Consider the following 27,037-nt stretch of genomic DNA (forward strand, 5'->3'; position numbering starts at 1 on the left):
ATAATATAATTAAAATTAGAAAAGATCCAGTAAAACTTAAATTATATTAACATAGTTATAAAATTCTTTATTTTTATAAAGTATCATAATCAGGTTTTACAATAACATATTATGAATCCAATTACATTGGATTGAAGCTTCTGTAATAAATGCATCATATTATTCTGTATGAAGGAAATTAAATCATAGAATATACATTCAAACAAACAATCTTTCTTCTAATTCTTTTCTATATGGAAAACTTATCTGTGTGCCACTGGATAAAACACTTATGGCAGCTATTTCGCAAGAACGCGAAATTTTTTCTTCCAGAGAGAGATTAGGATGTAAAGCAATGTAATATGTTAAACTTCCTAAAAATGCATCACCAGCACCCTGAAAAATACAAAGTAAATAAAATATACATTTGCTACAAGCTCTCTTTATGGTTCAGAAAAGAAATACCAATACTTACAGTAGTATCTATAGCATCTACTTTTTTTGCAGGAATATGTTTAGGATTTGGGTTATCTTTTGTACAAAACACTGCTCCTTTAGCTCCTAAAGTTATGATAACTACATTGCATCCTTTATTCAATAACACTGTGCAAGCATTATATGCTGATTCAATTGTAGTTACTTTCAAATTTGTTATTGCTTCTACCTAAATAATGAAATTTTAAGTAAAATTAAGATTTGAAGAAAAGATAAAACTAATTAATAAAGATAACTGTAATAAATTTCATAATTATAAAAACCGTTATCTCATTATGATATTAATTTTATTATTTAAAAATTATGGCTGAGTCCATTATCTTACTTCAACTTCATTCACACACAGAATATCGCACAGAGGATAAACACTGTCATAAGGTTCAGGACATATTGGAGCAGCATTAACAATTGTATAAACTAAAATAAATAAATAAAAGTTTAGAAAAGCAGATCTAAATTAATTTTATATATAAATTATTATAATGAAACATCACTGTTCAAGACAGTTTAAATATTATGTAGTTTCAGATATCTCGAGTCAAATTTGAATACTGCAAGTAAACTTATTATAATCTAAGTTCATTTTAATACATAGACTCACCCAGCTTAATGTTAACTAGAATTTCCACTGACTGTAGTCTTTTGCCGACTTTGACATTAAAACAAAAAAATATATACCTTTAGGATTTATTAATTAAATAATTAATAATTCATATGCTGATATTTGCTGGCTGTTTTTTAACTGTTCATTAATACATTACTATATATTATTCCTAATGTTTAAAGCACTGATTAAGACTTCACAAACAATGATTGATCAAAGAAATATCTCTCAGCGCACAATGCTCTTGCACTATTTTTCTAAAGATCACTTATTGTAGAGTTTTAATTAAGCATCATTAAGTTTTATAAGTGCATCTTAATCAATCTATATGTTTGAAGAAGTTTAATGTTATCAGAATTAGCATAACTTGATAACAATAAGATTCTACTGTCAAATGACTATTATTTAACTTTTAAAATAATACTTCTAGAAACTTAATCGAAATCCTGTTTCACTATATTTTTTATATTTCACATTGAATATTCTAAATTAATTTTCAAAATAATGAATATAGATTAGCATCATTAGTTTTATATTTAAAGAATATGATTGACAATTTTAGTGATAGTTATATTTTTTGCATTTTATGATTTAACTCCCTCATAACTTAATTATAATACTTCTATTCTGTAAAAATGTAATCTGCATTTTTATTATTTAGAAAACTTTTTAAATTTTTCATATAATTGCATTTAAGTATATAATAGCAGTACTGATGCAAAAATTATATTATCAATAATAGAATTACAATATTTTATTGTTTTATCTTACATTAAGAAGACTTTGCTCACTTGATCAAAAATTTCATAGCAATTCATTGATTCCTAATGCTGCCATAGGTGACCCAACTCTCTGTTCACTATGTCCTGTTATTCCCAATACAGACTATTCATAACAAAAAATGTGATTCATTGATTCCTAGTGCTGCTGTTTCTGTTTTTTTTTTTTCTTTTTCGTGTATATAGCATATCCATAAATGTCCTGCTGCACTTTTATCTCTACATGTGAAGCTAGTGATAGAATTTTGATTTTTTTTTTTTTAACTCACAATGCGATGTGCTCAGTCTTTCAATTTATTAGGAGGAAATGCTCTGCACTAAGCTCCAATCCTATCATCCAATTATTTCAAAATAACCCACAGGTCACTGCAAATAGTGAGGCAGAATGATGGCAACAGTGTGCCCTTAAATACCAGGATTTGAGGTGGTTTCCAGCAATGACCTACAGGTGAATGGATATGGTAAGGCTGTGCAGCCTTTAGTATTAATATATAAATAATGGTGTAACACTTATCCAAAGATTTTATGACACTTTTTTCTAAGCTACATATTTTATAATTAGATTTCTAATTCTTATATGTAATTAATAATTTTAGTGCACTTAAATTTTTTATATTTCTTACAAGGAATTTATCTTATATGCTAAAAGTTACATAAACATTTTGATAATAAATATTAAGTGTATTGCATCATAAGTTTAATATGAAGAACAACATGCTATAAATATTATAAAGTCATGACAGTCTTGAAGTATTTAATCTGAAAACAGTCATTTAATAATTTGTTAATTTTGTTTTTTAAGTGCTTATTAAAACATTTGAAAAATTATTTTAATCAGTATCTTATTAGTTTATGAAAAAGTGATTGACTTAACTTGTTGGGAAGCGAAGAACGCCCAAAATATCTTTCTTTCCGAATGCTACCAGATTATTTAAATTGAACTTTGTTAAAACTGTTTAAGATGCAATTTTTATATTTTCTCTCCAATAATATGTAGTTTCAGATGTCTTGTCATTCTCCATTGCAACAGACAGAGAATATATCAGAGTTTTTATGTTAAGAATTGTAAAACAAAATTTCCAACAATTTATTTACTACTACTACTAATTTTTATTTATTTATACTCACTGATTTATGAATTGTCTGTGTTTTATAGAAAATTTAACATTTAAAATATCATTAGTTAAAAGAGTATAAAAATAATAGTAAGTTTATTTTTATCTAGTTTAAGATCACCTTAAAAAAGAATCTTTTACAATAAACAGTAAAACCTCTAAATCTCAAATTTGAAGGGACCAAAAAATGGTCATTTTGGAGAGTTCTAGGTACAGAGATAGTACAAAGGATTTAATTCTTTGTTTGATATATGATGTCTTTGAGTCATTATTAGAACAATATATGAGGCTGTAAAAATGATTTAAATGAGCAATTATTTATTATGACATCATCACAATGCTAGGCTACAATTTTTAATTTAAACTACATGTTCTCTATCTCAAATTAGTAGTTTCTTCCCCTCTACTTTTTCTGTTAGATGACTGGCACAACTGCATTGCTATCTAACTCCATTCAAAGGAAAATTTTTCAATAATATGACTTCCAGTGCAAATCAGAAGTCTGTGTATAGTTAATTGGGGTATCCTGCCCCCAAGCTTTCCATATATGGTCTCGACTTTCATCTATCTAACTCCATTCTTGAGATTAAGGATGTACAGACTGACAGTGGAATTAATAGGTCTACAATTTTTTCAAATTGCAGCCTAATAAATTTTGTAGATTTAGGTATATCACAAAATTACCTCTCTAAGATATACTGAATTTATTGAAAAATCAAATTTCACATTCCTACTAGATCCAGTGGGTTTTCCACTAAACTTGCAATGTGCTCATGAACAAAGGGCACTTTACCAGACAACATGCCAAAAAGATTTGGGAAACTTAATAGGCTGGTTAGGATCTGAGTTCAACTTGAGGAGGGATGGCATTGAGATATGTGAAATTCTATTTAATTTTAGGAGTATAAAAATACATTAGATTATGTAGGGTATTCACCATGTCTGACAATCCAGTTTGACTTGAAGGATTTGAGATTAGAAGTTTTACTGTAAATCTATTTTGAGTAATTATTCGGTGAAAAAACTTTGATGAAAGTTACCTTTATGTTTTCGGGCAACCTTTAGAGCTTCTAATAATACATCAAACCGGCATTCATTACAACATAACAGAACTTTTGTTCGTGCAATAATATTTTCAGCATTATAAATATCTTCTTTACTAAGACAATTGACTGCACCAGGAACGTAGATAATACTGTTTTCACCTTGAAAAATATATATTTTAAATCATAATTTTGTTCATAATAATAAAATATATTACTTTATTGCAGTACAAATTAAGTAAATGTACAGGTCTAACAGTGTAATAATATAATACCATATATACTATGCATGATATATACATAATATGTGTATGATGATGATTGTTGTGAGATTGACAATTACAGATTTGTGTTTTTGTGCATGGGTAAATGTGTCTAGCCAAATTTATGCGAAGTTTCATTTTACCACTCTACATGCTGAATAATCCCAATGTAAAACAATCAAACTGGTGTTAAATATCATTGTTACTTTATATAATTTTTTGTTCAAGTGGTAAAACTGTCACTGAATGAAATTTGATAACAAAAATCAGATGTTAGTTTAGCAGGTCGGATATCCGAAAGAATATTACAAGAATCAAGAAGGTGTTTTCTCATATTCATCAATGAACGTCATTGATGAATATGAGAAAACAAAACATTTCATGTCATTCCACAAAAAAGAACACTCAGTGTCACACAAGACATTAATTATTTTACCATTTAAGTTTATTGCAAATCTATTTAATCTAAATTGTACAGCAAATGACTTTATTTTGTAACTCAAATTAGATAATAAATATAACATTGGAGTCCACATTCCATTAAGAAAAGTTCCACAGTCCCAATCCCTTTCACTCAAAAAATGAACATCTTTTGACGAATATAAGTCTCTTAGTCATTGATCACAATCCTGAAAAAATGAACTTTCACTTAAAAAATACATATAACTAGAAAACAGTCCAATATTATTTAATAATCCTTTAACTATAACAGGCCATGGCTTCAAAAAAGAATTACCATTTGAATGTCCGACGTACAAGTTTACGCGTTTAAAACTTCGGCCCCAACCTCGCTTTATATTACACTGCTTGTGAGAAGCATCATAGAGTATCAGTTATGGGTTGGCAGTTTTATAACTTTAAAATGGGGACACCATTGAGCAATATCCACTGCATTGCTAAGGTCCTTTATAGCATGTGCCATAGTGGTGAGTTTCAGTATTACTTCTTTTATGGAAATATCATCACATCACAACTGATTGCATTTGGACCGCTAAATCTCTTTCCAGATAGCATTGAATAAGGAGAATTTCAATTACGATCATTCAGTATATAAATTTTAATGTAAAAAAAACAAGTACTATTTTTACAATATATTATTGATTCATAATAAAAATACAATATGAGATATTTAAACAGATTTTTTATAATATGTTAGTGAAGTTTGTGTGTCTATATTTAAAAAATAATTGCTTCTCTGCAACAAATATTTCTTTAATAAAAACTAAAAAACTTCAATAAACATGTAACTTCATTTCACTATGGGTACGTTCGTAAAGTCAAACGAGTTAAACGAGAATGACGTCATTGTTATTCTTATTTCGTTAGGCTTTTCAAACGATTCATTTATAACTAAATGGCTGTTTCTAAAATTGAAGATATGAATGTTGCTAGTGCAGCCTTATCCAAAATGATTTTCTTAGATTGCTTCGGGTGGACAGTTATTTCAATCCTTTCACGTTTTAATTCACAATTTAAACACTCAAGTAGATTTAGAAACATTGATATCGTCGGGTGCCATTTTCTTAACAAAGTAAACTAACTCTTTCCTTCATGAGCTTTGTTAGAGTTTCGTTCGAAACGTCATCACTGCAGAGCATGTGCCCAGAGTGAGACTACTACTTTCCGAACGATTCATTACTAATGCATTTAACTCGTTTGACTTTAAATATGAAAATATAGGGTACGTTCATAAAATAAGTAAATACTAATGTGTTTAACAATGATGCTTTTTAAAATAAATAATAAGAAAAGACTTAAAATACATATACTAAATAAGCAGTAAGGAAAACAATCTAATTGTCAGAACTTTTATAGACAAATATTTTTTGATGTAAAAAGAATGGATTTTTTAGCTCTTATCTCAGACTTTTCAGTGGTGTATGAATATTATATTATATTCAAAATAAATACATGTAATGTTATGTAATGCTTTGATTATTTTTTATGAAGTTAAATATTGAATAAATGGCGTCTTCTTAAAATTAACAGCTATATATTCTGATGTAGACATCGAAAAGATCAGACGATGATCTATATCAAAAAGACAACAATTAAAAACAAAAAGCAAATATTTAAAAAAATATTAAGTCTAATAAATGACACACATTTTCTAATTGAAAATAATTATGAAAAAATCCTGAAAGTATAAAACTAATCCTCACAATAAAACAGAAAAAAAGCATTAAAATTATTTACCAAATATTTCAATTATCAATTTGCATAAGAATTTTTATTTTAATCATAATCATATGTAAAAATAAATTGCATTTGTATAACTAATAGTTTAACTGTTTTTCTTGTATCATTCTAAATATGTGATTTGAATACTGCTGGAATATTGTTCTTAAGAAAATTACTAGTTGACTTATTAAAAATTGTATAGGGCATATAAATCATTAATTGAGCCATTTTCTTTGAAAGTGGTGTAAGTCCATTTTTGACAAAAAGTTAGTTAATGATAACAATGAATACAATCTGCCATGAGCTTTTAATCTATAAACAGTTTTCAAAAAAAATCGTTCAAAATTTTCATCATTTTGTCAATATAAATTTACACCGTTTTCAAAGTAATTATATTTGTAAGTCCACTTTCTGCAAAAATTTACTGTATATTCCTACAAATTATACCATCATACAACAATTCCGAAAACATAAAAAGTTTATTTAACAAGAAATGAAACGAGATGATTTTGTTTTGACGAAATCACTAGAAAATGCAACTCTAAGAATACGAAAAAATACTACTGGTGAAGAGGTAAATTGGCTGAAGATATGTTGGATAAGGGTTTTAAAAAACAAACCATACACAATGCCGTATAAAACTACATTTGATGAAAATGCGGAGTTTAAAACAGTAGATTTATCCCCCAGATGAGGAAGATCACGAAAATTTGAAAATATAATACTGGCACCTTTCTATCATCATGCCAGGCCCATCACATTCGAAAAATTCAATGATATGATGGATCTATTACCTTATATTCCTCCAATACATCACAACTATTTTCAAAAACTTCCTCATAATGATTATATTAATATGTGCCATTTTTAAGTTGTAATTAAAGTAATTTAAAGGGCATTATTGAAAGAAATATTGAAATAAAGCCTTTTTCTTTTGTTTTTTTCGACATATTTAATAAAAATTTCATTAAAAAATTGGTTTGATTCAATTGAAATCCCATATTTAATATTTCATAAATGTATGATTTTCACATTTTGTTGGCTTTGAAAGTGGTGCAAGTCCATTTGAGGTCATCAAAAGTATAAATTTCTTTTAACTAATACTTTAAAAACGATCACGTAATAAACTTAAATCAATTTAATATTTAAAAAATCATAAAATCTGCGTATTAACATATACCAATATTTTTCAAACCATTCATATGCAAACCCTTAAATATCTCCATATAATATAAAATGGACTTATATCAATTATTTCTTAAAAATTCAAACTAACTTCCAACTTCCCATTTTTATTTATATGATAATTATTTTAGTACAAAAATAAGTATAGTGGAGAACTTTTTGTATATTTCTCAAAAAACCAAACTAACCAGAGAATTTTTGAAACAAAAGTCAAGATGTTTCACACAATAGAAAATAGTTTTTATGACAACTCTCAGTATTACAGCTTTTAGCAAATCTTTCAATTTATATTTTAATTATGCAATATAAAAAAAGAAATAATACTTCTTTTTTTTTCAGTATAGCAGCGATCAGCAATCAAATAAACATAATTCGCATACGTGATTAATATCAATGAATTCCAAAGTAATTTTTATCTATTCAAGATCCAAATGCTATCAGTAACCAGTAATGTGGGGTATAATTTTCCTTGTATTTTGATTACATCATTTACTTCAATTATGAGTATATTTTTATTACAAAAATGCACACCCTACTTAATATTTTTTCATATTAATTTGACAGTTTATATTAAGAATACTCAAATGACATAATATGTTTACCGAATCTGTTGGTGTTGTAAACATTTATATAACAAAACTTTTAAACCTGTACATTATTCTAATAGTAAAAATAATCAATGAATAATTAAGTAAATTTTTGTAGAGTTTGTTTTCAACATTCGTTGATTTAAATTTTTACAACTCGTCAAATAGTTCTTGAAAATCTTATATATAATGATACTATTCATTTAATAAATGAATAAATAGTAGAGGGTACGTCCATCTTTCCTATTCATTCAAAAAATAAATCTTTTTAAGACATTTAGATCTGAATGTTAAAATAATTTAAACATGAGAAATTATACAAAAATATTTAGTAAAATTATGAATAGTATTGCCAATACGTTTCAAAGTTGTTTTGTTGATTTTAATAAGCATAAAACTTACCATTCTTTGTGACACATATAGTTGCCGTACTTGTTGAACTTTCTGTTGTAACTGTTACGTGCTCTGAAAAATAAAAAACAAATTCAATATTTATAGTTTATTTTATATTATGAAAGAATAAACAAACATATTACCGTAATTAATTTGGTTCATTTGAAAACATTCAAAATATTCTTTACCAAAAGTATCATCTCCTAACTGAAAAAACAATATTCTTAACAAATAGATGATGTCATATCTGTTCATTAGAAAAGATAAAAAAATAAATCCAATATGATTTAAAACTTCTTTAAATTAATTTCCAAACTAGCATCCTGTAACAGACGCTAAAATGAATGATTATTATTTTAATTCTTTGTAAATAATATCTGTAGATGAATAAAAATTTTATCAAAAATTTCGTACCTTATTTTTTGTATTGTATATCAAAACAAAAAGTTTTCATAGACAAACTTTTAGAATTAAATTAGAATTTTCAGTCTTATTGCATATGATTGAAAATGCTCAAACAAAAAAATTAATGAAAAAGCCATTTTCTTGATCTCATAGCAATAAATATGAATAGTAAATTCTCTAAGAAGTATTCCATTGATTTAGGGTTCATTAATGTTTTATGAATAAATCATTGGAATTTGTCTCTGTTATAATTAATGTATTTCTACTAAAAACAAAATGTAAATGATATAAAAAGGAATTAATATGACCATAATTTTATCATAATTCTGAAATTTGAAACTCTCGAATTAAACTCGATCGTTTAATGAGAAAAACTTTTAAAATACACTAATTTATTAATAATATCTTTGAATTTACATTGAATAACTCATAAAATATGACTACAAAACAAACATATAAGTACAGTAGAACCTCGATTATCCGGATTGTTCAAAATAAACAAAAATTGTACGAATTTGCACTTGGCGAATTACGACACTGTTTATGTACATACTGTACGTGATGGAATGCGTGAAACAAAATTTTGAAAAGACCATTAGTAAATTCCAGTAACAGTAGAAAGTGGTATAGGAGACATTGCGGAAGCAATAGCACAAATTTCAATATGTGCTGAATGTGACGAAAAAGATGTAACCGAGCGGTTAAATTGCGATGCGAATGATCCTGGATTCCAAATTTTGAATGATGAGGAAATAATTAAAGAAATATCTGCCTCAGATGAACAAGATCGAGAAGACGAAGAGATTTGCGAAGTAAGAGATATTGGTCCTACACATGCTGAAGCTTTTCAGGTTGGTTGGTTGGTTGGTTAAAGTTTATTGGCACAAGGACCACATAGGCCAAGCTGCACCACAACTTATGGTATATATATGTACAGTACATAATAACAATAAAAATGAACAAAACAAAAAACAAAGAACCAATAACAAAAATATACAACAGTTAAACTGTGTATTACAACAACATGTATATAGATATAAATAAATAAATAATTAAATTTCTTTATAAATATTTGTAACTTTTAGAAAGTTCAATAATTTATCAACATTTGGCCTCTGGCCCAAAATCTCTTTAAAACTTGCATTTCCAAAATGCTGCCTACGAATCCGTTCAGAGGCAGTGCAATTGCTCAGTATGTGCTTAACACTTGCATTACAGTTGCAATACTGACATACAGGCTGGTCATCACCCTTCAAAAGGTATTGATGAGTCAGTCGAGTATGTCCAATTCTCAAACGAGTAAGAATAACCTCAGATCTCCTGTCATGGGGTTTCTTCTGTGTCCAATTTTCTATCACAGGTTTGATCTCGTGTAGTTTATTGTGGACTTGTGCGTTCCACACATTTTGCCATCTCTCCTCTAGTCGTTTTTTAACAACTAGCTTCAAGTCACCTCCTTCAATAAACATTGTATGCTGAGAAGGGCTTGCTGACTTTGCAGCTGTGTCAGCTTCTTCATTTCCTCTTATACCTACATGGCCTGGGACCCAACAAAATTTTATAGAGAAATTCCTCGCAGAAAGATGGCAAATCAGCTTACGAATTTTAATCACTATGGAGTGAGAACTAGGTTCATACGAGATCAAGGCCTGAAGTGCACTAACTGAGTCAGTGTAAATCACACAGCAACGATGACCTATTTTATTTATATACTTTAAGGCTAAATAAATAGCCTGCAACTCCGCAGTAAAAATAGAGGAATTTGGTGCGATTTGTTCTGCCACAATTTCATTCTGGCAGACAAAGGCTGAGCCAACGTAATCATCCGATTTAGACCCATCAGTGTATATAGGAATTAAATTCCTGTCACGATGTCGAATTTCAGCAAAGTACTGTCTATACATGTAATCTGGGGTGGATTCCTTAGGAAATTGCTTTAAGCTAAGGTTGACATTTATCACAGGAGTTGACCAAGGTGATATACTGTAAAGCTCAGGCTGTGAAATGTTGCCCATATCCAGGTCAATCGTGCTGCTGACATTCTCCATTCTTATGCTGAATGTAGGGACACTACTTGGGCGGGCTGCAAATAATCTTATCAGCTGAGTATCTGATACTATACAATCAACTGAAGATTTAATCTGAGATTTCTGCTTAATATAATAAAACAGAGACAACTGCTCTCTCCTGAGAGATAGTGGAGGCTCATAAGCATCCACGTACAAACTTTGGACAGGAGAAGTTCGAAATGCACCAGTGCACAAACGCAATGCTTGATGGTGGATTGGATCCAGCATCCGAAGAGTAGATTCTCGCGCAGAGCCATAGACAACACTTCCATAGTCCAGCTTAGAGCGAACGAGGGCTCTATATATCCTGAGCATCGAACATTTGTCTGCTCACCAGGATGAGCAGCACAGTACCTTTAAAAGGTTCAGAGATTTTAAACATCTACTCTTCAAATTGCGCAAGTGTGATAAGAACGTCAGTTTTTGGTCAAACACAACACCCAAAAACTTTGCCTCATTGACTATTGGGATTTTAACCCCATTTAGGTGAATTTCCGGGTCCAGGTGCAAACCATGCCTTCGGCAAAAGTGGATGCACGAGGTCTTCTCTGCATTAAAAGTAAAACCATTGATCTTGGACCAATTGTCTATGCGGTTTAGCGAGGTTTGCAGTTGTCTCTCGATGAAACCCATGTTACTAGACTGGCAGGAGATCTGAAAGTCATCCACATACAGAGTGTGTTTCACACTGGAAGGAAGACACTTAGCTATGCTGTTAATTTTTACTAGGAACAGAGTCACACTCAAAATACAACCTTGAGGAACACCTTCTTCTTGTGTGAAAGGCCTAGAAAAAGTGTTGCCCATCCTGACTTGAAATCTATGATTCTGCAGGAAGTTTTTTATAAAAATTGGCAAATTACCCCGCAATCCAAATTCATGCAGATCACGGAGTATACCGTATCGCCAGCAGCGATCGTAGGCCTTCTCTATATCAAAAAACACAGACACTAAGTGCTGTCGTCGGACAAACGCTTTGCGTATAGATGTTTCAAGGGTTACTAAATTGTCTGTGGTACTTCTGTTCCTACAGAATCCACTCTGATGTGGTGAAAAGTAGTTCTTTTCCTCTAAGAGGAACATCAGGCGTCTGTTTACCATTCTCTCGAAAAGTTTGCAGAGACAACTAGTCAGAGAAATTGGTCTATAATTAGAGGGATTCTTGTGGTCTTTACCTGGCTTGGGTATGGGAATGATGATAGATAGCCTCCAAGAGTCAGGAAAAGTATGTTCTGTCCATATTCTGTTGAACAGATTCAGAAGATTACTGAGGGAATTGTCTGACAGATTTTGAATCATGCTGTAGTGGATTTTATCCGAGCCTACAGCAGTATTCCCCAAGCGGGACATCGCTCTATGTAATTCTATTCTGGTAAATGGCACATTATATTCCTCATTAGATGAGGAGTGAAAGTTTAAGTACTGTTTTTCACTTTGGGCTTTATAAACCTGAAAATCCCTCGTATACATAATATTGCTGGATGAAGACGAAAATGTTTCACCCAACAAATCAGCAATACCTTGTATATCACTGATTATTGTGCCATTATTTTCCAGCATGGACAGAGAGTGAGAAGCATATTTCCCGTTAATTTTATGGATTTTATCCCAGACTGCTTTTGAGCTGGTGGAAGATGTTATGCTAGATACATACTTCCTCCAAGAGTCCCTTTGGCTTTGCCTTCTGATTCTCCTGGCATTTGCCTTTGCTTTTTTAAAAGCAATCAAGTTGTTAGTAGTAGGGTATTTTCTGAAAATCCCCCATGCTTTCTTTTGATTTTTAAATGCTGCCTCGCAATTCTGATCCCACCATGGTTTCGGATGTTTTGGATATCTGGCTGATGTTTTCCCCATTGATTTTTCGGCTGCCTGAATAATACTGGAAGTGACAACTTCTACTGCGTCATTGATATCAGCAGTATTGACCATTTCCTCAGTGATTTTAGCCAAAGAGGAAAATGCAGGCCAATCTGCCGTTTCAAGTTTCCAGCGTGGTGGACGGGCTGTTTCACAGCTTTCTCTGCCTCGATATTTTAAAAATATTGGGAAGTGGTCACTAGAGAGTGGATTAGATCCAACCTCCCATGTAAACGCTGAAAACAGATTCGGGGTTGCTAATGATAGATCAATGGCAGTGAATGTTCTTGTTGGGGCGTGGAAGTATGTCACTTCTCCAGTATTAAATAAATACAGTTGGTGATTGCCTATAAATCTCTCAATGGCCCTGCCTCGACAATTGATGTCGTGACTGCCCCACATTGGATTGTGGCCATTGAAATCACCGAGTAAAAGGAATGGAGTCGGCAGTTGTTCAACCAAGGCATCCAATTCATCTTCATCGACTCTGACATCTGGTGGCAAGTATATGGAACAAACTGTGACAGTTACTCCAATAGAAATTCTGACTGCTTGCAGCTCTGTTGTTATTTGTACCGGTAAGGACAGGATGCGGTTTGAAACCAGTATAGCCACACCTCCATTGGCACGGTTGTGGCTATCATCATCCTTGCGGTAGAGACCAAATCCTTTTAAGGATATTTTTTCTCCGGGTTTTAAATGTGTTTCCTGGAGTGCCACTCAGAGAGATGGGGTAGATGATGTCAGATGTTTAATGTCAGAGAAGTTATTGCGGAAACCACGACAGTTCCATTGGATTATTTTGTAATCCATTATGGGTTTGAGGCAGCATTCTTAGTAAAAGTATCCCTCTTTAGTTTTACAGCTGATTTTCCTTTTGGAGGTGTGGTTGGTGGTGTCACCTCCTTATTAGTTTCTTCATCAGAGAAGTCAGAAAGCTCACTCATGGACTGAGTCTCTGATCTCTTTGATTTAGAGAGGGCTGCTTTCAATTTTTGTTTATTGAGTGGGTTCTTATTTGCCTTTTTAGAACCCACATTTCTAGTTATTACTCCTGTTTTGGGAACGGTTGATTTTGTCTTTACGTTCTCCTTTTCTTCTGTTTTTTTAGACTGAATTAGCAAACATTTAGTGTGGCGAGTGAGAGATTCATTTGGTGAAACAGAGATATCTGTTTGAACTCCACACAAGTTTGTGGATTTCAAAACTGCAGCAAATGTCTTGTGTTTAAGCGGTGCACTTGAAGTGACCATGCGACGAGCGTCTACGTAAGATAAATTGTTGACAGTTTTCACCCGCTGAACCTCTTTCTCTCTCTGCCATGCAGGGCATTTCCGGAGTAGGCAGGATGGGCATCTTTGCAATTCACACAGCATGGAGTATTGGTACACTCGGCACTCTGGTGACCTTCAGTTCCACACTGTGCACATACGCTCTTTCCTCGGCAGAGGAAAGAGCGTATGTGCACAGTGTGGAACTGAAGGTCACCAGAGTGCCGAGTCCAAACCGCTGGCATTTAAAGCAGCGCAACGGGTTTGGAACGTATGGTCGAACTGGGCAGCGCAGATATCCTGCAGTAACAAATGATGGTAATGTTGGCTTTCCAAAAGTGAGAATCAGATGTTTAGTTGGTATCAACTTGCCATCACGACGAATGGAAATGCGTCGGACAGCAGTGACACCTTGATCTGAAAGACCGATCTGGATATCTGATTCATCTTCAGACATCAGATCGATCTCAGATATCACACCACGTGACGAGTTCAAACTTGTGTGTGGTGTGATGGTGACATTTATGTCTCCTAGAGATTTAGTCTTTAAAAGCTTTGCTGATTGTTGAGGAGAGGCTGCCTCAACGAGTAAATCTCCTGACCTCAATTTTTGGATTTTTTTAAGATGCCCAATGGTTGATTCAAATAATTTTTGAATCAAAAAGGGGGAACATTTAGACAGAGATGTTTCTCCCGTAGCATGAACAATAAGGTAGGCTGGTTGGTTAACGGAAGTAAAATCACTTGGTGGTGATGCTTTGGTACCTAATGTTTTAGATTGTAGTGAATCCATATTGAAAAATTAATATTCAGCTCCCGGTGACCCCACCCACCATGGGGCCCAACAAGGGGATGCCGTCACATGGGAGATTCCCATAAACCGTCACACCAGGGTTTCCCAAGAGCTATACCCTCACAATGCAGTCGAGAAGAGCACACCTTGTCTGACGTGTCCGCCCGGTCTGCATCGATCGGTTGACTCCAAGCCGAGGTCAACAATGACTCAACGACCAGCCGATTGACTCAAACGGAGCCTGATTTGAGCCTCCCGTTTATCCGAAGCAGGGGCCAAAGCAGTGTGTTGGGGACGATATGTTGTCCCTCAACTACCAGGATCCCCCTTTCCGGCATACGGGTCACCACGCATGGCAAACACGTGGGTGGGCGTTCAGATCCCAGGGATGGTAAAGAAGAGTTACTAAACCATCTCTGGGAGGTCCCCTCACCACGGACAGGAACCCACATCGAGGGGCTGAAGCTTTTCAGTGCTTAGATGTCGCCATGAAGTGGTTTGAGAGCTAAGAAGAGTGTAACTCAGGACAACTTATATGTGTTAAAAGTAATCGCGATTTAGCAGCTTCAAAAAGAACAGCTAGCTTTACTGGTAAACAAAAATCGTTAATTGAATTTCTTAATAAAAAATAACTTAATATTGAAGCTATATGTAAATCTAGACAAATAAAAATTATTCATACTATATGCACTGTCAATTATTATTATTTTCGATTATCCGGATTTTTTATGAAGGTAGTCCGGATAATAGAGGTTCTACTGTAATAACCTCATTCAAACTGGACACGAAACTAAAATGACACTATTCAACCTTGATTAGGTCCAGCAAAATGTTAGAAAAAATTATTTTGCTGAATTTGATCAAGATTGAGTGGTGGTGTTTTTTAACAAACTTATCATTGTAACTTACACTGATAAGCATTTACTGTATAAAGTTATGATTATAATTTTGTATTCTATATTATTATATTGACTACCGTTGAATATAATTAAGTGAAATGCTTCTCAAAGACATTCTCAGTGGCGTAGCGAGGGGGTGCAAGGAGGCGTATCATGCACCAGGCACCACTCGCAGAGGGGTGCCCAAATGGTCTCCAAGACAAACTATATGTGTTTCTGGAGGGGAGACGCCAATAAAGTGTCGTGCTCCAGTGCCAGTTATGTTTGCTACGCCACTGGATATTCTCAATTAGGCACATTGTTGTTTGCAATACTCAATTTATTTAGTTTTCAGCCAAACTTGTAAAAAAACACCTAAATTTTTTATAAAAATATCTTTAGTTGCTATATGAAACAGAAAATTCTTCGAATAGTCCAATTATGAGATAACTCAATTAACTCAAAATAAGTAAATATTTTAATAATAGAAAATCTATCATAGATTAACCAGATCAAATGCTTTATTTATTATTTAGCATTAAGAAAAATCATTTTGGCCAATTACATATTCTGGAAATAATTATACATAATACATATATAGGCATAATGCAGTAAGTGGTTTAGTCAAAATCTCTGTAATTCCAAGAAAAAAAAAATCATTGTATGTTTGATTGAAGATAAAATAATACTACAAAAGGAATTAGGATTGAAGATAAATTTTAGTTGAATGGATGTAAGAAAATTGGTAGCACCAGATAGGTAAGATAGAATAAACAAGGGGTGATGGACTATGATGCCAATATATGATGTGAAAGACTAACGAAAAACTGCCAAATGAGGAAGGGAGTCTTTGTCCCTGCTGTTTAAAATGTGTAATAACCAGGGCTGCAAAGTTGGTAAAAAAAACACTCGACTCCAACTCCTGATAATTTTAGTAGGTCGACTTTGACTCTGGCAAATTAAATACTGTCATTTTATAGGGGTACCCTACTCCGAACTCTGAAAGGAGCCCCGTATTTGGGTAAACACACCGTTTACCAAAATACTTTTATTGTTAGTATTTTTAATATCTAACTTACATTAATATTTATTTGTATAAAAAAATTAATTTTTAACAAACATTTAATAAGAGGAGATAAAATTTGACATCTACATATCTTTATTCTACAGCATTTTCATTTCAATTTCACCCTGCCAGAAAAGTTAGTCCAACTAAAAGATGTGTAATCTAGCTATATCAGTCCATTGTTCAGAAAAGAAAAAATATATACTCTGATCAATTAGCCTGGCACATTCAGAAAAATAGAATACTTATTTAGAGCAGGGATAATAAAAGAATGATTCAAAAAATATTCAAATTCAATTGAATTAAAATAATTTAACTATTAAACACAAATACTACAAAGAAAACTACATATTTAATAAATTAAATTGCTGCATTTTGTATTTAAAATAAATGAATTATAACAAAATACAAAAACATTTTAAAAAATTATTAAATGTAAAATAAATTTTCTTTCATTTAAATTTAATTTAATTTTTTTATTTAAAGTGCCGGAGTCGGAGTCAGGAAAAATGTCTCGACTCCGACTTCACAACTTCAACTCCACAGCCCTGGTTATAACAATACTGTTAAAGCACTTTTCTACTATATTGACATTGAAAAAAATGGGAGATGATTCTGATAATTTTGACCACTTTGCCAATCTAGCAAATCCTCACCTCTTGATATTATTCTTATGTTTGTTATATTCAATTTTATCTGAAGAATGACTTACAACTTACATCAGATTTACCTTACTAGATTTACCTTAAAATAATTTACTAGACTCCTGTCTAGTAAATTATTTCAAAATCTTTGATCGTTACTACACACTGGAGATAATTAATTTTTTGAATTTCAAAAAGTTCCATATTCATTGCATTCCATTTTGCAAGCGTCAATGAACCTGACGAAGATCTCGGTGGAGAATCGAAAACGTTAGTTCGTTAACTTTCATCATTTGGTACGGGAAATCTTAAGGTTGAAAAGGATGTATTTAATCTTACATGTACTGGTAATCATTAGTGAAGATTAAGAAAAAATATATATTTCTTTCTGGACTAAACCTACAAATGAGTCCGACTACTTCTGTCTCCCTTAGTGCCTCTACAAAGTGTGTGAAAGGACAGAAGGAGTCGGACTCATTTGTATGTACAGTCCAGAAAGAAACATATATTTTTTCTTAATGTGAATTCATCCTGGCAATTTTTAATGTAATAATTAATTTTATAATTGTGTTAGCCACCGCTAGAGGGTTTTTTAACTTATTTACATTGGACGGCGGACATATAGCCTCAAATAAAAGGTTTGTTTCACCGTGGATTTGTTATTGCTTCTACAAAGCGTGTGAAAGGACAGAAGGAGTCGGACTCATTTGTATGTATAGTCCAGAAAGAAATATATATTTTTTCTTAATGTGAATTCGTCCTGGCAATTTCGATTTACCTTACATTAAAATCATAGAAAAGATCTAATATTTGAACACTGTAATATGAGTTTTGTTTATACTTTTTATAAGTCAATGTTAAAATTCAAAAATATCACTATTCTGCTAAATTTATAAACACATTTATTATTATAAGTTCACAATAAGGTAAAAAATTTTATTTGCTTTAATTTACTTTTTAAGTTTTGATACCTTCTATAAGTAACCTACATGTATAAATACAAAACATAAAAATAAAGAAATAAATGTGTTACTTCCATTTAAACAATCTATGGACATTCAATGATAACTTCTTAGGAAATATAAATAAAACTTCTCCAACTATATTACTACATGTATACAGTGAAATGTCATTATAACAAAATTGTGGAAACACCAAAATACATTTGTTATAGGTGAAATTTTGTTACATTGAAATATAGTCAAAATACCAGAATGTTAGAAAAGTTGTTTCAAAAAAATGAAAAAAATCTTAACCTTCTCTAAATCTTCTCAAATATGAAATATTTAAAATCATAGCTTTTCTAGTATTGCTAGTTGAAGTAAATTTTGCACTTTGAAAATTTTAAGAGAAATCACAGTGAATCAACAATTTATCTTGGAAACTTTTACATTTTTAAGCCAAATGATTGCCATAATTAATTGGGCTATTATTATACTATAATTAATAAGAAGAAACTACATAATTTGGTATTAGAGGTAAGGTGCCATCTCTTATCTAAATTAATAATTATAATAATCAATCAATATATATTATAAAAGTAAGTGTACAATGTGCGTGCCGCTAAAACTCAAAAATGAGTCGCGGTACGATCAAGGGAGTTATATGGTGTGGTAGCCCTCTATCCCCCATCCACGAAGAAGGTTCCCATTTTTACCTGAAGGGCATGCTGTTGAAGATATAAGGGCTGGAAGTTTCCCTAGGAATTTCTAGAACAGTCCAGAACATTCGAGAGCATTCCACAACATTCCAGAATGTTCCGGGATGTTCTGGAACATTCGGGAACATCCCGAAACATCCTAGATCATTGTGGAACATTCCAGAACACTCTCGAATGTCCTGGAATGTTCCACACTGTTATTTAACACTTCCATTGTTATTTAACAATGGAAGTGTCACGTAACAATGGAATTATTAAGAGAAAGTGACGTGCAAAACACAGATGCAGTTTTTTTTGTTTTTGCGGAAAATTGAACATATTTTTAGACCCATCTAAAAATTCTCTAATTAGTCTGGAAACGGGGATCCAATATATTTGTATCGTATTGATTGCGTCCAAAACAGTATTCTTTACTTTAACTTCTAGAGTACTGTAAACCAAGGTTAAATTGTAACATCACACTAGAATAACTTATTTTGAATATGACGGGTTTATATCCATTCCAAAATTTATTTGTGGATAAGATATCAATAGTCTGTAATAATAAATTTGCAAGTAACAGAAATGTTGCCTGATGCCAAAACTGGAAAGTATAGGAGGCACATTTTCCATTATTGATTATCAAAGGGAACACCGAGGTGGTGTATAAAGTGTATGATATTTTCTTTGGGTGTACAAAAACAGCTGGTGGGTTAAAAGTATGTTTAAGTTCAATTATTATTCTTGCTTATAATTATCTATAAATACAATTAACTTTTATTAACCAACTAATAAAAGTTAATTGTATTGTTAATTTAATTCTATAGTTTACACCAGCTTAAATGGTGTAAACTATAGAATTAAATTTTGTTGAGTTGAGAGGTTACTTTGTGACAGTATACAAAAAATCTAATGAAAGTAAAGGGGATGAAAATTGAGAATTATATGACACAGACAGTGAAATAACACATCCTGTATAACAGACTTAATCTAGAAGACCAAAAAAATGATACTGATGTAATTATAATTTTTGAAGCGAGGTGCTACTCTGGAATTACAACAGAAATGAAAAAAGATGGTTTGCATATACGTGCAATGAAGTCTGTTGAAAATATGGTAATGGCCTGAAGAATGACTGATTTGTTTTTTTTCATTTTATTTTATTGTTCTCTTATTCATGAAAAATGATTTTCTACATTCAGTATCATGTTTTTTATTTCTAGTAATAATAAAAAATAAGATTTAGTGTTTATTGAAGAATTAAAAATTGTTTGCTTTATGATAATTAAGAAAGGTCAGTATTTCTAATGAATGATTTTTGTTTCCCTCTTCTCCTTTCTATTAGAAATCATTGTAACATGGAGTTCATCATTGATGTATGCAGCAAATGGGGTAACTTTATGACAGACTAAGCATAAGGGAAAATTATGACAAATATTTTTCATAATATTGTTTAAAATAAATTAACAATTAAGATGTGTAAAGAAAGCAGAATGTTTAATCTTCCCTAAAATGACAACTAATGACATGTTTGGTCCAATAATTCAGTATCACTAAAAAAACTTGAAAAGTGTTATAAAGTAACCGCAGGCTACAGTATTAGAAGATGATTAGCTTACCATTTTAGATAATTGACAGCAATGACATTGCACTTCAAACTAAGTCAACTATTAGGACTATAATTCGTATTGCTTGATAAACATCAAAACAGAAACAACACATTTTGTTACAATGATCATTTTTTTGATAAAGGTTGAGTTTTTTATTTTGTTACATTGAAATATTTTACATTAAGATGCATAGTAAATTGACAAGTTATTGAAAATAAATTTGTTATACTGATAATTTCATTATGCTGGCATTTGTTATAACAACATTTCATTGAATATAGACTGCATATAAGATTCTCAAAAATTTCTGCAATGAAATAATTATAAAAATTCTTCTTTAAGCTTAATTCTTAAGTTTCAAACCCTAAGTATATTTATGTGTGAAAATTATTAAAAATATTTAGTATTTTCACTGTAAAGACCATTAATTATAATCTCATATATTGTAGGATAGCTTAGGAAGAAATGACAATAAATCATGGGTCACTAACATATTAGATAATAGCAACAATAATAAATTCATTTTGGTCAATGCTACCTTAGGTGCCAAGATGGTGGCTCGTCTCTGATTCCAGCAAGGAAACAGTGGGACACACATTCTAACCTAGCCTAACCTATTCTAATAATTTGGTTCCTAATAATTATGGTAATTTATTAGAATAGGTTAAGTTAGGCTGGAATCAGAGACGAGCTGCCATCTTGGCACCTAAAGTAACATTAACTTTAATTTTTATTAAAGTGCTGTTATTATTATTTAAAATTTTGTTAATCACTATTTTATCAAAGCTTTTTAGACTTACCTTTGCAATCATTGCTGTTCTACCTCCCAATCTACTGATCATGACACATTGATTAGCACCTTTTCCTCCAAATCCTTTAGAAAAATTTGATCCTATTAGAGTTTCCCCAGCAACAGGAAAACGATCAGCATAGCTAATTAAAAAGAAAGAAGATAATTCTTTTTGGTCTGTTCACCTTTCTTATAAGATTTACAGTTATATTTATAACAAATGTTGCTACAGATATTAAAGCAAAAAAAAATACCCTATTAGATGTCTGTATTTATAATCTTAATGTTCTAATGCAATTCTACAAATGTGTAACAAAGTTCGGTTATTTGAAATTTTTTAGAAATTGACAATTGTCAGAAACTGAATGTTGCAGGATTTAAAACCTGCGGAATATGAAAATTTTGCCAAAAATGCATTTACTTATTAACGTAGTACCCAAATAAAATGGCAACTATATTCTAGTACAAATCATTTTATATTAGATTATTATTTCATTTATGTAATAGTAAATGAAATAATAACATGAAAAGTCTGTAAAATTTCTAATATATTTTCCAAATTTCTGTAAAGTCAAAGAACAAAACATCACGCAAAGACAATTGCAAGAACTGAAAAGGAAAATCTCAAAGTTTATAGATGATGCTGAATAAGTTGTGGCACCATAACCTTCCTAAAAATTTGATAAGTGTAAATATCATGGCCCAAAATGACTACAAATTTATCAGGACATGTTAAAAATGTCAGAAGTTTCTTCATTAGACTTCCTTCATAAAGGTTGCATAGCAAGCCTTTTATTTCTATGATTCTACTAATACATCCTGATGTGCACAGCTAGCTATGACAAGCAGATGAAAATATGAGTTACTAGAGTATGTAAATTATGTATGTAAAAATAGTTATCATTGTGTATTTCTCTGACATAATTAAATAAATAAGAACATGAATGTTATAACTTGATTGTTAGTGTGGTGATTGAGTCATTAAGGATCCAACTGCACTTACATGCAGTACACAACTCTCGCTGGCCACACCAATGCAGAGTTAAAAAAGTTACTTGTGTCTGGAAAGCTATTTATAAACCCTTAATTTTTCTGTCTATACTTTAATCTTTAAAGTGAATATGTTACATAACTGAAAACTTAAATATACCTGATTAGATCTACTACACAACCGCCAATCACAACTGCATCCATTTTTCTGAAAATAATCTGTTACTATTGCTTTTTTAAACGCGTTTATATAACAGCTTATCATTAATGGCCTCGAGTAGATTGATCAGTAATGTACTTTGAACTAATTCCGTCCGATTAACAATACGCATCCTTATTAAAAGACAGTGATATTGTAATCAATTGATTTCCCGAATGATATACAAATATTCCATAGTTAAAATCGACTTAAATCGTTAATTACATAATCTTTAAAACAATTTCGAACTGAACATTAGTAACTTAATTTCTATTTTATTATAAAAAATGAATGCAGTTTTTAACAACTTCGTTTGTTTACACGTGTGCCCAGTCTCTTTGTCACTGTTGCCAACTCGCTTTTATCAGATTCAGATCCCCGCCATTTTACTTTTCAGGCTATGTACAGTATGTAACGCGGGAAAGTACAGTATTGTAATCGTGTCAGATTTGACCTGGTTTTTACAAATTACGTTTTCAGACCCACGAACTCAAAAAGTCAAAAAAGGAGGAAATTCGTGGATATGTATGTCTATATATATATATATATATATATATATGTGTGTGTGTTTTTTAAAACTTTTTCCTCCCTGTGGGCATTAAGAGGGCTTCTTTTAGCAAACCCAGTATGGGTTCGGCCAGGCCCACGATGGAGCGTCCGGGTGGTGAGGAACGGGGGACGACATATCTGGACGGACCACCCCCCCGAAAAATCCCCAAAGATTTTTCGGGGGTGGTCCGTCGGGTCGAAAAATCCCCAGGGATTTTTCGACCCGTCCGGATTCGATTCCGGATCCCCAGAGCGGTGAGCTTGCACTTTGACCGCTCGGCCATCCGGCCGCCAATTCTCGGGAGCTGCCGCTCCAGTAATAATTAATTACATAATAAACTAAATAATTGAAATTTCATCAAATTAATAATACACTGTAATCATTAGACTATTTTATAATAATAAAATTATTTCTTTTACAAATAAATGAGAATTCGTTCGTTTCGGATTTTGAATATTTTCAAAAGTAAAGCATTCGAATAAACGTTCTAGCATTTTCGAATTCGATTAAAATTCTAAACGCAGATCGAAAGTAAGTGAAAATGGAGTTTGTGATTAAAAGAACCAAGAGAAGAATTAATGAAGGTAAAAAGCATTTGAAATTAATTAATATTATCGTTACAGTTTATTTCCATTCTCTTTTATACCATGGTGCCTCTAGAATCTCCCGTCCCCTTATTCTTCCATTGCTACAAATTCTCTAATTTTGATAAATATTTTCATTATTCCATTAGCTGAAGAAAAGCACGACGTCATCGGGAAGATTTTAAACATCGGGACACTTCCGAAGACAAAAGATAATAACGTTAACTTATTGAAGAGCAACATTATACTCTCTCCTTTGGTCAATCAGAAGTTATTGTCTGTATCTACTGATATAAGATACGGAGAAGTCGAGAAAGACAAAGTAGTGGCAATACCGAAGGACGTTTGCTTCCAGGAAATTTTCCCACCCAGACCGGGATTCGGGTTCGCTGGCAGGAAGATGAAGATCGTAAGCAACTTCTTTGAAATGAAGATAGACAAGAATTATATTTACCATTACGACGTGGATATTATCCCTCTGCAAAAAAATAAGAAACAGTCCGTAACTTATAAAAGATACAACTGTCTCGACACTAGAGAAAACAGAAGAGTAATTGATAGTCTTTTGACAAATTTTCAATTATTTCGAGACTATCCCGTCGCTTTCGACGGAAAAAAGAATATGTTCAGTTGCAATCTAATGCCCATCGAAGAACAGAAGACGTTCTCTGTATCGGTAAAGAGCAATAAAGGAATATGCGATTATAACGTAGTTTTAAAACCCGTCTGTAAAGATAAAATGGCTCTTCCGAGAATCGATCTAGAACCTCTTCGTGGAAGAAACCTCAGAAATTCCGAAGAGGCCATCATGGCCGTCGATACCATCATGCGCCACGGACCTGCAAAATCTCTCATACCTATAGGCAGGTCGTTTTTTTCTTCGAGCGATAAAGAAAGGATTTCGATGGGAGGAGGTCGAGAAATCTGGTTCGGTTACCACCAGAGCGTTCGCATAGCTCAGTGGAAACCCATGCTAAACGTCGACATATCGGCTACTACGTTTTATAAAAGCGGACCGTTGATAAATTTCGTCGAAGAAGTTCTAAATACTAACATCAAACAGGAGAGAGAGCTCAACGTTCGCCAGATAAAAATACTTCGAAAAGAGTTGAAGTCTCTAAAAATTACAGTTAATCACTTGCAATACAAAAAGACATACAAGATTAACGGCGTCACCAGCGAACCCGCAAGATTCGTCTACTTCACTTGGGAACGAGAAAATTCGCCATTTCAGATCTCCGTTGTTGATTACTTCATGATGCAATACGGGGAACTTCGATACTCGCATCTTCCGTGCGTTTGTGTGGGAAATACAACCAAATATTCTTATTTCCCTCTCGAAGTTTGCGAAGTTTGTCCGGGTCAACACTGCAATAAGAAGATGGACGATAAGCAAGTGGCAGAGATGATACGAAACACTGCCAGATCCCCGCAAGTTCGATTTAACGACATCACGAAAGCCGTTAAACAGACTTGTGAAGAAAACAAGGAACTTAATCGGAAATTTGGCATCACCATAAACAGTCAACCGGTGCGTGTAGACGGACGAGTGTTAATGCCACCTAAGGTGATGTACGGCCAATTGGAAGAAATTCTCCCAAAGAACGGCGCTTGGGATCTCAGAGAAAAGAATTTCTATCATTCCATCGACGTAGAATGGTGGGCGTTTGTCAGCATGTCCTGGAACGTCTGCGAGGAAACGGCCATGTTAAATTTTGCTCGGATGATCTGTCAAGGAGGAAAGAAATTTGGCATGATTATTAACAAACCCTGCTACGTAAGAGAATATTCCCCGGCCAACGATTCTGTAGAGAGGCTTTTCAAAAGCATAGTATCTTCGTGTCCCAGGATTCAGTTGATCATGATCGTCCTCCCATCTCGAGGAAGAGGAAGCATCTACGCCGAAATTAAAGAAATAGCGGAAATAAAGATGGGACTAATCACTCAATGCGTTAAAGACGTGAATATTTCGGGCAAGAAGTGTAACGCCCAATTAATCTGCAATTTGTGCCAAAAAATCAACGCCAAATTGGGTGGAGTTAACAACATCCTGTCGCCGGTAGTCAAGCCAAAGATTTTCGACAAACCGGTCATCGTCATCGGTGCCGATTGCACCCATCCTTCGCCACATGACAAAATCAAATCATCGATTGCCGCTTTGGTGGGAAGTTTGGACAATTATCCAAGTAGATACGCCGCAACCATCAGCGTGCAGAAGAACGGCAAAAAGAACAGAATGGAGATCATCGAGAACATGAAAGAGATGATGAAAGACTTACTAATCTCGTTCTATCGAAACACCGGAGGACAAAGACCCGAAAAAATTATATTCTACAGGGACGGATTGAGCGAAGGTGAATTTTCTAAAGCGGTGAACAAAGAATTGATGTTAATGCGCGATGCCTGCGCAGAAATGAATCCTTCGGAAGTATACGAACCACCCATTACTTTCGTCGTGGTGGGCAAACGACACCACACACGTTTCATACCAGAAAATTTGGAAGACGGAGTGGGAAAACATCGGAATATCCCGCCGGGCACCATCGTGGATACGGACATCGTCCATCCCGTCCACTTCGATTTTTTCATCTGCAGCCACACCGGCATCCAGGGCACCAGCAGGCCCGCCCATTACACGGTGTTGTGGGACGATAACAATTTTACGGCCGACGAGTTGCAAACCCTGTCGTATTACTTATGCCACACTTACGTCAGATGCACTCGAAGCATTTCCATCCCGTGCCCTGTTATGTACGCTCATCTGGCAGCTTACCGTGCCAAACAGCACCTGATGTCCAGATGGGAAGATATGGGCTGCAACAGCGATTCCAATTGCAGTTCTGACCTTTCCGAAGAACAGGTGTTAATAGAAAACAGCTTCAAATACGCAGTCGAAGTCAATCGCAAGATCAGAAATTCTATGTATTTCGTTTAAGAATTTCTTGTAACGGCTGCCATGTTGCTTTGTGTTTATTCAAACGTTTTTCAAGTTCTTTTCAAATTATATTTTGTTTCAATGTCAAAATTGTAGAGTTGCAAGTTAAAATTTATTAAAGTTTCAGTTTATC

At 32.8% G+C, this 27,037-nt stretch overlaps 2 protein-coding genes across 2 annotated transcripts; one reads left to right on the plus strand and one right to left on the minus strand.

The window, feature by feature from the left end:
- Positions 1 to 41: 41 nt before the first annotated feature.
- LOC136989620 (ribokinase-like) lies at positions 42 to 23,162 on the minus strand. Its single transcript, XM_067287843.1, has 8 exons — positions 22,797 to 23,162; positions 21,657 to 21,789; positions 8,768 to 8,831; positions 8,634 to 8,696; positions 4,013 to 4,177; positions 800 to 891; positions 455 to 643; positions 42 to 375 (listed from the first exon to the last, which is right to left on the minus strand). The coding sequence occupies exons 1-8, from the start codon at positions 22,838 to 22,840 to the stop codon at positions 199 to 201; spliced, it is 927 nt and encodes a 308-aa protein (XP_067143944.1). The 5' UTR covers positions 22,841 to 23,162; the 3' UTR covers positions 42 to 198.
- Positions 23,163 to 23,800: 638 nt separating this feature from the next.
- On the plus strand, positions 23,801 to 27,037 carry LOC136989569 (protein argonaute-2-like). The gene is made up of 2 exons (XM_067287785.1): positions 23,801 to 23,969; positions 24,119 to 27,037. Exons 1-2 carry the CDS (start codon positions 23,927 to 23,929, stop codon positions 26,902 to 26,904), a joined length of 2,829 nt encoding a protein of 942 aa, XP_067143886.1. The 5' UTR covers positions 23,801 to 23,926; the 3' UTR covers positions 26,905 to 27,037.

This window comes from Centruroides vittatus, unplaced genomic scaffold (assembly GCF_030686945.1).
Source record: "Centruroides vittatus isolate TY-2023 unplaced genomic scaffold, ASM3068694v2 scaffold_712, whole genome shotgun sequence".
Classification (NCBI taxonomy): Eukaryota; Metazoa; Arthropoda; class Arachnida; order Scorpiones; family Buthidae; genus Centruroides; species Centruroides vittatus.

Bases quoted from the DNA above. Each gene is read 5' to 3' on its own strand.
- LOC136989569 (XM_067287785.1), top strand. From the start codon at position 23,927: ATGGAGTTTGTGATTAAAAGAACCAAGAGAAGAATTAATGAAG. The intron at 23,970-24,118 runs GTAAAAAGCATT...TTATTCCATTAG, and splicing joins CAAGAGAAGAATTAATGAAG to CTGAAGAAAAGCACGACGTC.
- LOC136989620 (XM_067287843.1), bottom strand. From the start codon at position 22,840: ATGGATGCAGTTGTGATTGGCGGTTGTGTAGTAGATCTAATCAG. The intron at 21,790-22,796 runs GTATATTTAAGT...CTTTTTAATTAG, and splicing joins TGTGTAGTAGATCTAATCAG to CTATGCTGATCGTTTTCCTG. The intron at 8,832-21,656 runs GTAAGTCTAAAA...TTGTTTTTTCAG, and splicing joins GAACAGCAATGATTGCAAAG to TTAGGAGATGATACTTTTGG.